The 11,610-nt window shown below is 51.9% G+C and overlaps 1 protein-coding gene across 1 annotated transcript; it reads right to left on the bottom strand.

Annotated features, from left to right (window-relative positions):
* Window positions 1-321: 321 nt before the first annotated feature.
* Window positions 322-7,420, bottom strand: MARVELD1 (MARVEL domain containing 1). The gene is made up of 2 exons (XM_086379458.1): window positions 2,463-7,420; window positions 322-890 (listed from the first exon to the last, which is right to left on the bottom strand). Exon 1 carries the CDS (start codon window positions 5,273-5,275, stop codon window positions 4,073-4,075), a length of 1,203 nt encoding a protein of 400 aa, XP_086235584.1. The 5' UTR covers window positions 5,276-7,420; the 3' UTR covers window positions 322-890; window positions 2,463-4,072.
* Between the last annotated feature and the right edge of the window lie 4,190 nt (window positions 7,421-11,610).

Here is an 11,610-nt window from a genome sequence, read left to right as displayed (position 1 = left end):
CCTCTGGCTCTGTCACCATAGTCATTCTGTGCCAGTCCATCAGGCAGTGGAGCTCCCCAAACAGAGGGCCCATTGACAGCCAGGGCAGGAGCTTCTGGAATTCCCTCCAGCCTCAATCAGGGACAGACATAGTTTTATTCCTCTGATTCTTGTGTCCTGCCTTAACTGGAAACCTATGACCTCATTTTTCTTTCCCTCCCAGAAAGAAGGGGAAGCCAGGAAAGCAGAAAGGAGGCAGACAAGTGTGGCAAAATGTGATGATGGAAGGAGGCTGGGGGACCTGGCACAGAGTGGGCAGGAGAAAAGACACATACACTCAGATCAGACAAACCAGTTTATTCAGAAAAGCGTATCCGTCATCATCACTAAACTACTGAATGAGGCACTTCGGTCCCCACTCCCTACCCTTCCTCACCCACCCTCTCTTTTGGCCTTCGCAGAACACCAGAGAAATCCTCTCCTGGGCCTGCAAGTGGTCCCAGACTTTTGGGCTGGGGACAGCCCACAGCAATCTCAGGTTGGATAGAGTCCTGGAGTCCAGAGAGGGAGGCCAAGGAGGCTGCCTCCAGAACTCAAAGTTCGAGACCAACTTCAGATGGCCTTGCCCACGGCCCGGGTCCTGGAAGGGAGCAGAAGATGGTGTGGGGCCGTCTTCAGGTCCTTCCCACATCTTGGAGAAGCAGTGGGAGGCCAAGCAGGAAGGCACAGCTAGCAGAGCCGGTGAGCTCTGGAATGTTTCAGGCACGTGTGGCTGGATAAGGTACCATGAAGGCCAGGGAGACGTCTGCTCCTGAGTAAGGTCATCTGATCACAGACAGAGCACCATGGGCTTGAGGCTAAGAAGAGGTCCTCAGCGGGCCGGATCTGAGCTGCAGATGAGCTGTGATGATCTAAAATAGAGAAAAGCAGCATGTGCTGGAGCTTAAAAGCCATTGTTTAGGGTTCAGGGGTGCATGGCTCAGTTCCAGGTGTCTGGAAGCTTGTGCCAAGTCACAGACACAAGCAGAAGGGGGATTTCTCTATGTCAAGGCAAAATGAACCTTCACCATCTTGGCTGTTCCACTGAATACGTCATACCCCAGGAAACGGAGCTGCTGAGCAAAGACTGTTCCCCCTTCCCTCATCCCTCCATGGCCAGTGAAGACACTGAAACCTTCTGCTGGCCCAGGGAAGTGGGCCCTAGGAGACACCGGCATGACCTGCTCTGGGAGTCTCCATGGCCTCAGCAACATGGAAACTTGAAACAGAAGAAACAAAGTCGCTGGGCTTCCAGACACCCCCAGCACTCCAGCAGAGCCCACCCCCCGGCCCTGGCTGGCACCAGCGGTGGGATCTGAGGAAACAGGCGGGGGTGGGGTGGGGGTGGGGGTGCGGACAGCACGGCAGGCCTGGCAGCAGGACTCCAGCCTGAGACGCTGAAGGGCTCAGGATTTCCCAGAATTTCCCAGAGGACAGAAAACAACGGCAACAATCACATGAACAATCACAATTGTAATGGGTATAGAGTTTTAGTTTTGCAAGATGAAAAAGTTCTGGAGATGGGTGGTGCTGATGGTCGTACAACAATGTGGATGTATTTAACGCCATTGAACTGTTCGCTTCAAAGATGGTTTCAACGATCAATTGCATGTTAGAAATATTTTACCACAATTACAAAAACTTTTTTTCTCAAGATAACCATGGGGAATTCCCTGGCAGTCCATGGCTAGGACTCAGCGCTTTCACTGCCAAGGGCACAGCACAGGTTCGACCCCTGTTCAGGGAACAAAGACCCTGCAAGCCACGTGGGTTGGTCAAAAATTTTAAAAATAAGTAAATCAAAAATCAAGATAACCATGTTAATGGTATCTAACATGCATTGACACCCTATTGAAATACAGTACAGCCTGGTTCTGGAAAGGTCAGGCTGCCAGGTTTCAAATCTGAGCTTCACCACTCACCAGCTGGGAGACTCTAGGTAAGTTACTTAACCTCTCTGAGACTCATATTCCTCATATAGAATATGGAAATAAGAATAGAACGCAGCTCAAGAGGCTTAGTGAGAGAATGAAATAAATACACTGAGTCCTTTGAGTAGTGCCAGGCACACAGTAGGGCTGGAAAGATGCAAAGTGGTGACTCTGTAAAACTTACAAAAGCACTCCACACCCTCACTTAGATCTCAGCACAGAGAAACCTAAGACATCTCCACTAAGCTTTACAAACATGCTCACAAAAACATATTCTGACCTCCTCTATTCTAGTTTCTAATCCAGAGAGGGTCAAAACTTTTCCAAAGAGCAGACTTCTGAGGACTTGGCAAAAAAGTTGAATTGTCACAACTCTGGACATTGTGGTTATTACTGACATCCCTTCAACTTGCTCTCTGAATGAAAACCCTTTAGCTGTTAGAAAAGGAGGGGTCTCTGAGCTTTTTTATTCAAAGGTCTATGATCTCTCCAGAAAGCCAAGAAGCATCTTACCTTACAGCTGGCCAGCTGTTCATCCCAGATCCAGAGTGTTCTCTGTTTGGTGTGACCCACTGCTGCCAGTTGCTTATGGTCAATGTCAGCATCTCTTAGGGGTGATATTTCTTTTGACTGGGAAACCGGGAAACCATCTGGATAAACTTGGCTTCATTTCCCCAAAAAAACGTAAAGTGGAAGTCACTCAGTAGTGTCCACCTCTTTGTGACCCCACAGACTATGGAATTCTCCAGGCCAGAATACTGGAGTGGGTAGCGTTTCCCTTAGTAAAGGAATGTTCAAATCCACTGTCCCCCAGGCTACCGTTGGCCTGGCAGGGGTGGCTATCTTATCTTTTACACAGGGAGTCTCGGGTTCTCTCTGCTATAGAAATTCCCTGGGAAGAGAGGGAGTGCCCCACCTCTTCAAACAGACCACAGCCAATGGGCTGGGCCCCTTGCTGATAAATGAGAGTCAGGACTACATGGAATATAAGGTGGGAGAAACTGATCCCAGTCCAGAGGCACTTAACACTGTAAATTCCATTACTCAGGGGCCTCTTTCAGTGCAGGACTTCTCAGAGCCTTTGATATGCTAATGAGCATTGTGAATCTTCAAAAAAAGGGAGAAAGCACCTTTGACAACCCCCCCTGGCCTTGAAACCATCCATTAACTAGCTCCAGAGCCAGGATTCCCGGAAGCATCCAAGACTTTAAAGTAAACACTGCTAGACAACTCTTGACTTGGGGTGGGAAGATGGGGTTCTAATCTTTTTCTGGCTGTTCCCAATCTTAGTCTCCATCTGCAAAAAAGGGTGGGGCTCGCCTAACATTCCTTGACGGTGACGTGGGATCCCTAACGCAAAAAGATACAGGGAGGTGGGGATGGAACAGAAGCCGGTGAGAAGAAGGCTGGGAAGGTGAGGCCAGGAAATCAAGTGGGCGGTACGGCCAGACCTCCTTGAACCCCGACGACAAAGGCGGAACAGGCAGAGGAAAAGGTCACAATCCACGGGCACTTCCTATCCATCTTCACCGTTGCAGATGGGCCCCAACGCAAGACATCAAAGCACCGAGGGACGGCCCCAAAGGGCTGCGCAGAGTACCCGCGCAATCCCAGACTAAAACCACACCCGTCGCTCAAGTTGAGACCAGCGGAGGCCAGTCCCCCGCTCCGCCCGCGGCGGCGTGCCTGCTTTTTTCAGCACTCGGGGCTGTAAGGAGGGCCGGGGCGAGGGGGCGCTCTGCCCAAAGCGGGGCGGAAGGGAGGGGGCAGCGGCGCCGCCAGTATACAGATTCCACTTTGGGAGCCTCGCCCGGATCTACGCGGCGCCTGTCCACGTCTTGCTCGCGGCCGGGAAGGGGAAGAGGAACCGCGAGGCTTCGCCTCAGGGCGGCCCATCTGCGAGTGTGTGTCCGCCCCCTCGGATGTAGCCCATGGGGTCCCAGGAGACCGCGCAGCTGTCCCGGCTCTGGGCCACGGCGATGCCTTGGGGGCGGGAACTGCGATCGGGGCTCTGGGGTACGGGAGGCGACGGGAACGCGGGGCGAAGGGAGGGTGCCAGGGCGCCCGAGAGCGGGGCGGCGGCAGCTGGAAGGACGGGTGCCCAGCCCCGCGGCGCGGCGGCCTCACGCCACCTCCCGTTCGCCTTGGCAGTGGCGGCAGCCTCCGTAGAGCGCCGAGAGCAGGTAGAGGCCGAGGCAGAGACCGCCGCAAACCGCTGCCGCCAGGAAAGCGTGGTAGGCGCAGGACATCTGGTAATCCTTGAGGTTGCAGTAGCTGTGACTCTGCGTCTGCCCGATCATGATGCCCATCGCTGCGCCGTACAGCGCGGCCGCCAGCAGGTCGTGCGCCACGTTGACCACCAGCCAGCGCGAGCCCAGCACCGGCACCAGCTCCTGCTTGCCCAGCAGCGTGAGGAAGTAGAGGGCCAGGGTCAGCAGCCAGAAGAGCACGGACACGAAGAGCGCGAAGTGCACGGGGCCTTGGTACCGGCTGGTGGCGATGGTGATCCAGAAGGCGGCGCCCGCCAGCAGCTGCAGAAGCCGCAGCACGCCCAGCGGGCCGCGCAGAAAGGCCCGCTGCAGGCTCACCGCGCCGCGGGCCGCGCGCGCCTGGGGCGGTGGCTGGCGCGGGGGCGGCGGGAGCATGGCCCCCGGGCGCGGCGGCGGCGGCGGCGGCGGCGGGGCCCCGAGCAGCGGAATGGCGGCGTCTGGCTCGCGGGGATGGCCCGGCGGACGTGCCCCTGAGCTCGCTGCGGCCTCCTCGCTCCTCTCCGAGTCCTCCTCTCTTCCTCTCCCCTTCTCCCCTCCCTTCCTCCCCGCTCTCCTCCCCGCAGCCCTCTCTTTCTCCCTTACTCTCTCTCCACCCCTCCTGCCCGCCCTCTCTCTTCCCCCACTTCGTCTCCACCCCCACGCGCTCCTCCCGGCTTCCTGCCTTCTCTCTTTTTGGGCCTCGTCCACCAGTCGCCAAACTCCCAACTCGGATTCCTTTCTCCTCGGGGCAGGGCGGAGCGCACCCGCAGCCCCAGCAGGACGCAAGTCTTCCTTTCCGTCCGACTGGGAAAAGTTTATACCACATCTGCCCGCCCTGCCTCTCTGCCTCCCTGGCTCCGGTCCAGCCTCGGAGCAGAGAGCTGTCTTCTGGAGCTGGAGCGTCCACCCCCAACCCCCCAACCCCGCCCCCACTCCCAACCTTAGGCTGGGCCCTTTTCTTTCTCCTCTCTCCTGTCCTGCAGCCCGCTGGGGCCTCCCGGCCCTTCCTTGGCGAGGGAGCAGAGCAGTGCTGGGCTTAAGCTGCCACCTATTCTCACCTGGACATCGGAGTATCATACCCTGCTAGTGCTCACCTCAAACTTATTCTTTCTAAAGCTGGGCTCAGACTTGGACTCAGCCATCTGAGTCCTTCTGTCATTGAAAGGGACCATCACCCACTCCAGGCCTCCACTTTGCTTCCCATTGCACAAAGCAAAGTCCGAGTTAGTCCAGTCTCTTTTCCAGCCTTCTTTGCCATCAAGTGTCTAAAAGTAGACTTCCCAGCACGACCAAGACACAAACCCAGCTCTAAGAGATAGCAAAGCCCAACAATGCTTTACATTATTGCTATTACGGTGCTTTGCAGAAATTCTCATTTATGAAGTCTCATTTGACAGCCCCCAAAGATACATACAGGGGTTTCCCAGGTGGCGCTGGTGGTAAAGAACCCAATTCAGGAGACATAAGAGACATGGGTTCCATCCCTAGGTCAGGAAGATCCTTTGGAAGAGGGCATGGCATCCCACTCCAGTATGCTTCCCTGGAGAATCCCAAGGACAGAGGAGCCTGGTGGGTTACAGTCCATAGGGTCACAAAGAGTCAGACACGACTGAAGCAACTTAGCACTCATGCACATAAGATACATACCATTATTTTTCTCATCTTGCTGAGGAGAAAAAGGAAGCCTAGAGGGGTTAAGACTACGAAGCTGGTAATTACTGCTGGTCTTTCTTCCCTCCTCTTATGAACTAACCTTCATGCACTGTGGCATCTTTCTAAAATACAGACCTGGTTGTGTATATACACTGCTTCCTGCTGACCACAGGATATAGGGTTCTATCTCTTCTATGGACATGTTCCACATGTTTCATCTGGCCCCAACGGACTCCCAATTTCCTGGTTTCCCTCTTCCTTTTCTTACCCATGCTCACATTCAGTATGCCAACCGCATCAAACCTCTTAAGGTTCCAGAATAGGCTTTTCAATCCCAGGCTTCCTTGGTAGCTCAGCTGGTAAAGAGTCCATGTGCAATGCAGGAGGCCCCAGTTCAATTCCTGGGTCAGGAAAATCCCCTGGAGAAGGGACAGGCTACCCATGCCAGTATTCTTAGGCTTCCCTGGTGGCTCAGATGGTAAAGAATCCACCCGCAATGCAGGAGACCTGGGTTGGGAAGATCCCCTGGAGGAGGGCATGGCAACCCACTCTAGTATTCTTGCCTGGAGAATCCCCATGGACAGAGGAGCCTGATGGGCTGCAGTTCATGGAGTCGCGAAGAGTGGGACATGGATGAGCGACTAAGCAGCAGCGCTTCAATCCCAGACCCCGTTTGGCTGACAAACTCCTATTTAACCTTCAATGCCCAGTTTAAATGTTTTTCCTTTGGTTTGTTGGCTCTTCTAGGCACCTCATTGGAGGGTCCCTCAGCATAGTTCTAAGTCAGCTCCATCTTATCCATCTTTGCCTGTGCCTGGCACATAGGAGATTCAGTAAATATCCATGGAGTGGATGACTGGGTGGCTGCAGACACGGCAGTGGAAGTGAGAAGACACCTGTTGTCCTGGGAAGTGTGCCTGGATAAGACCTCCAGCTTATCTACCCTGCAGAGCTTGTCCCTCATCTCAGTCATGGGATGAGATTGCTGGTCCCTGGCTCCCCTTGAGGGAAAAGCTACATGGTTTTCAGGGAGCTAATGCCTCCCACTGCCAACTCAGCCCCACCTACAGGTACCTGAGAAAACTCCAAATGTAAATTTTAAATTAAAAAATGGTGTGTATACCACTCACATTTTTGTAAGATAGTGTGGCATAGACCCTCGGTGCAAGCCTGAGAGGCAGACTGCCGGGCTACTTCTCACTGCCTCACCACTCCCTAGTGCTGGGAGGTGGTGTGTGTGTGTATGTGTGTGATTTAACCTCTTTGTGCCTCAGTTTCCTCATCTGTGAAATCCTTTTATTCAGCAGATGGGTGTTAGCACTTAGTAATGCTTGGCACTATTTGAGGGGTTAGAGATACATAATATATATGTGATTGTTATGAATTGAATGCTTACTATACGCTAAGCATTACTGTGCTTAGTAATAAATTACATCATATTTATTGTGCTATCTAATCCTTATACCAACTCTTTATTTTTATTTTTTTAATTTTATTTATTTTATTTGACTGTACTGGGTCTTAGTGGTGTCATGTGGGATCTAGTTCCTTGACCAGGGATTGAACCCAGGCCCCCTGCACTGGCAGCGTGAAGTCTTAGCCGCTGGACCACCAGGGAAGTCCCGTATACCAACTCTTTAAATAACTGGTATTGGGACCTCCCTGGGGGTCCAGGGGCTAAAACTCCTAGCACCCAATGCAGGGGGCCCAGGTTCAATTCCCGGTCAGAGAATTAGATCCTTCACATCTCAACTAAGAGTTAGCATGCCTCAACCACAGCTCCTACCTGCTGCAACAAAGATCGAAGACCCCACGTGCCACATCTAAGACCCAATGCAGCCAAATAAACATACTTTATAAAATAAGTAAAATAACTGGTGTTAACTCTGATTCACTGATGGGGCAACCAAAGCTTAGAGGGATAAGGAAGAGGACCATGGTCACAGAACTAATGGGTGAAGGTTTAAACAGCAGCCCAGGTGTGGCTGACCCCAGGTCCACATTCAGTGTGCTTTTATAGTTTCTCATATTTAATTCTCAGCTACTCTCACAGGGACTGAGAAAGGTTACAGGACTTGCCCAAAGAAACACAGCTACTCAGTGTGGGGACTCAAACCTAGGTCTTCTAGCCCCGATTTTGGGTCTTTTCCATCAACATCCCTGAGCAACCCTTGGAGAGACATCCTTCAGTTTCTTCAGGGTGCCAGTCTTGAGTGGGGCTGGGACTAGAATGCGCAGCTGAACGCTGAATCTTTGTGCTGGACCAATGACAGGGAATTACGCTACAAAACTATCTCTGTAAGTGGGGGACCTAAGCCAACAAACATTTAGAGGCAGACAAGAGAATCCCTTCCCTCTAAAAAAGGCATCTGGAGATTTGGGGGTGGGGCGCCACCTGGTGGACATAAACTTTGGGCTTCACAAGGCAAATCCTACTCCTTACAAGGAAACATCTTTGACAGCTTTGAGGAGGTATTTTTAGCCTCTGGAATGTTGAAAATATTCCAAAAGGCAGTCCATCAGACTTTGCAGAAGCATAACCATGCCCAAAGATCTAGATACCTCCAACACAACAAATACAGTCTAAGCACCCAATGGATGCAAACGAGCTGGGTGTGGAATACAGGAATGAAGAGGACCAAGGCCTGCCCTCCAAGTGTTTGCACTCTGTTGGTAGGAGGGGGACAGTTGTGGACACAACAAAGAGACGTAGACGAGAATTATAAGGCAAATACAAAAGGGAAAGTGTTGGTGGTGGGAGGGCTGGAGAAAGATTCAAAAACAAAGTGTCATTTGAGGATGGATGGGATTTTGACAAGCAGAGGTGGAGGGTAGGTGTCTTGGACGAGGCAGTTCCCCATCAGGCAGGTCCTGAGCCTCTTTGAGTGTTATCACCAGGCATGTATGCTGAGAATGCAAGGCCATGACTGCTCTTTCCCCCATCATTTCTCAGTGCTGTGTTTGCAGTCAGGAATTTCGAGGGATGAAGGAACATTTTCTCCCAGACACAGAGCAGACTTGCTTATTGCTTATGATAAAAGTGGTGAGGTAGGAGGGGACAGTGGTGGGTTTTCCCAGCTCAGTGCTCCTCAGCTATGATACAAACCTGTTGCATGTGTAACATCCACCTGGGCCCCTCCGTGGTGCCCCCGTGAAACTTGAAAACCAGAGAAAGATGTGTGACAACCGTGCGAATGTTGCTTGCTATGCCAACAGCAGTCAATCCTTTGTCTCTGACCCAGGAATCCTGTGTCTTCTGCCGGTATATATGAAACAACAGCAGATTAGCTTATTAGCTTATAAATTGGGTATATAAGTCCTGACAGGTGTTCCAGGCAGAAGGAGCACTGTGAGCCAAAGTAAGGCCAGATTGTTTAGGGAACAAGCAGTGACACTTGACAGTTGCTCTGAGCCCCGATGCAATGAGGCGACCTGTAACAAGAAGGACCACAGAGCCCACCCTGACATCCTAGGACTAGCTCTTGCTGCTCACAGTCAGATTCTGTTTTGTCTTCAGTCTCTGGGCGACTGTAAACATACCGTATATATAGACTCAACTCACACCTATTGTGTCCCAAGCCCTAAGCTGGCACTTGACCCAAATCAGCTAACAGCAGAGGCAAAAAGCATAGTAAGAAAGTACATGGGTGCAGGCACCTAGAGAATCCTGCCTTAAATCCAGTTAAATTACTAGATAAACATTTCCTGAACATGTACTGTGTACTGGCATTATGCTATAAGAGCATGCCTGAGCTGGAAGAGACCTTAAAGAATATTTGCTCCAGGCTTGTCATTTTTTGGAGGGGGTAATTGAGACTCAGAGAGAGTGAGTGACTTGCCTTAGGTCACACAATTGGTTGATGAAATGAGTACCAAATTTAGAACTTAGGTCTCCTGATTCATAATCCAGCCTGTTGCACCACTGGGATGGTACCAAAACAGGAAGTCCCCTACAGCTGCAGGACAGGGGGCTCTACTGGAGCTCTGTGAGCCAGGCCAGAACCCACATTCTCACCTGTGGGTCTCTAGGCTTGTTCTCCACATGGCTCCCACCAGCCTGCAGGAACAAGGGCCATGGGGTGATGGGTGGGGGGGTCTCCTTTGAATGGAGCTAGGTGGGATTCTGGAGGTTCTCAAACCTGTTAATCTAGCTTTCAAGGAGTGCCTAGGCCTTTGCAGGAGACGTGAGGTATCTTTGAGCAGAAGCAAGGGGCCATGGACTAGGCCTGGGCCAGCAGTGAAGGCGTTTGGCAAAGCTCAGCCTTCCTCCCCAGGGGAGGCTGGCCAGTACCAGACCTGGAACCAGATGTACCCCCTGAGGCTGGTCTTTGTGTGAAGCCACCCAGGACACTGGCTCAAAAGGCTGCTTCCCCAGGGCTAAGTGACTGTGGGCTGCCAAGGTGGGTGGCCCTGAGACCACACCCTTGAGGGGCTGCCCCCTCCTCTGGGATCTGTGATGCAATGTGCAGACCCCAGGGAACCCTGTTTCTGGGGGAAAGGAGAGGCCTCACCTGTGAGGATGGACCCCTGAGCCAGGATGGCCCAAGTCAACCCCAACACTGCCCTTTAGTCTTGGATAAAATTGGAAATGGCCCAACAGGAATCAACAGCTGCAGAGCATTATCTGGCAGCCACGCACCACTTGTCTCAATACTTCCCCTAACAACCCTGTGAGGCAGGGGCTGTTAAGCTACTTCTGCTTGAAAATGAGGAAATGGAGGTCCAGGGAGGTAATGTGACTTATCGAATATCATGCAGCTTTGAAAGAACCAGCATCAGGGGAACTCTCCATGATTCACCATAACCTTAAGAGGCCCCAGTGGTAATGGGAAGCTGGCAACCCAAACAGTAGTGGAGGAGAAACCAGATTTGCTTTTTTTTTTTTTTTTTTGGCTGTGTGGTTTGAGTGGGTCATGTCTTATAAAGAGTCTTCTGTAAGACTGGGGAAAGTTCACAGTTAAGGTAGATTCAGGGACTTTAAGATAGCTGTAGCATTTCTAGTGGCCAGGAAATCTAAATTTGGTTCCTAGCTTAGTCTGTCATTTTCCTCAGTTGTCAAATGGAGATAACCTTGACCTGTCTCTCAAGGTTGTGGGAGATGCAAGAGACGTGGGTTTGGGAAGATCCCCTGGAGGAGGGAATGGCCACCCACTCCAGTATTCTTGCCTGGAGAATCTCCATGGACAGAGGAGGCTGGCAGACTACAATCCATGGGGTCGCAGGGAGTCAAACACGACTGAGGCAACTTAGCACACACAAGGGAATGGCAGAAATGACATTGTGACTTCTTCAGTTCAGTCGCTCAGTCGTGTCCCACTCTGCGACCCCATGGACTGCAGCATGCCAGGCTTCCCTGTCCATCACCAACTCCTGGAGTTTACTCAAACTCATGTCCACTGAGTTGGTGATGCCATCCAATCATCTCATCCTCTGCCGTCCCCTTCTCCTCCTGCCTTCAGTCTTTCTCAACATCAGGGTCTTCTGCTGCTAAGTCTGCTGCTAAGTCGCTTCAGTCATGTCCAACTCTGTGCGACCCCATAGACGGCAGCCCACCAGGCTCCCCCGTCCCTGGGATTCTCCACTGTAAACTGGAGTGGGTTGCCATTTCCTTCTTCAATGCATGAAAGTGAAAAGTGAAAGTGAAGTCTCTCAGTCGTGTCCAACCCTCAGGGTCTTCTAATTTATGACAAATCTCTTGTAGCTTAGTCAGTAAAGAAACTGCCTGCAATGCAGGAGACCCAGTTTCAATTCCTGGGTCA

Source organism: Bos grunniens, chromosome 26 (assembly GCF_055505025.1).
Source record: "Bos grunniens cultivar Pamir isolate PY7600 chromosome 26, Bosgru_T2T1.0, whole genome shotgun sequence".
Taxonomy (NCBI): domain Eukaryota; kingdom Metazoa; phylum Chordata; class Mammalia; order Artiodactyla; family Bovidae; genus Bos; species Bos grunniens.
Note: the sequence above shows the minus strand (reverse complement) of the source record. Positions and strands in the feature narration are given on the sequence as shown.

Coding starts and splice junctions, on each gene's coding strand:
- MARVELD1 (XM_086379458.1), bottom strand. CDS start 5,275: ATGATACTCCGATGTCCAGGTGAGAATAGGTGGCAGCTTAAGCCCAGC.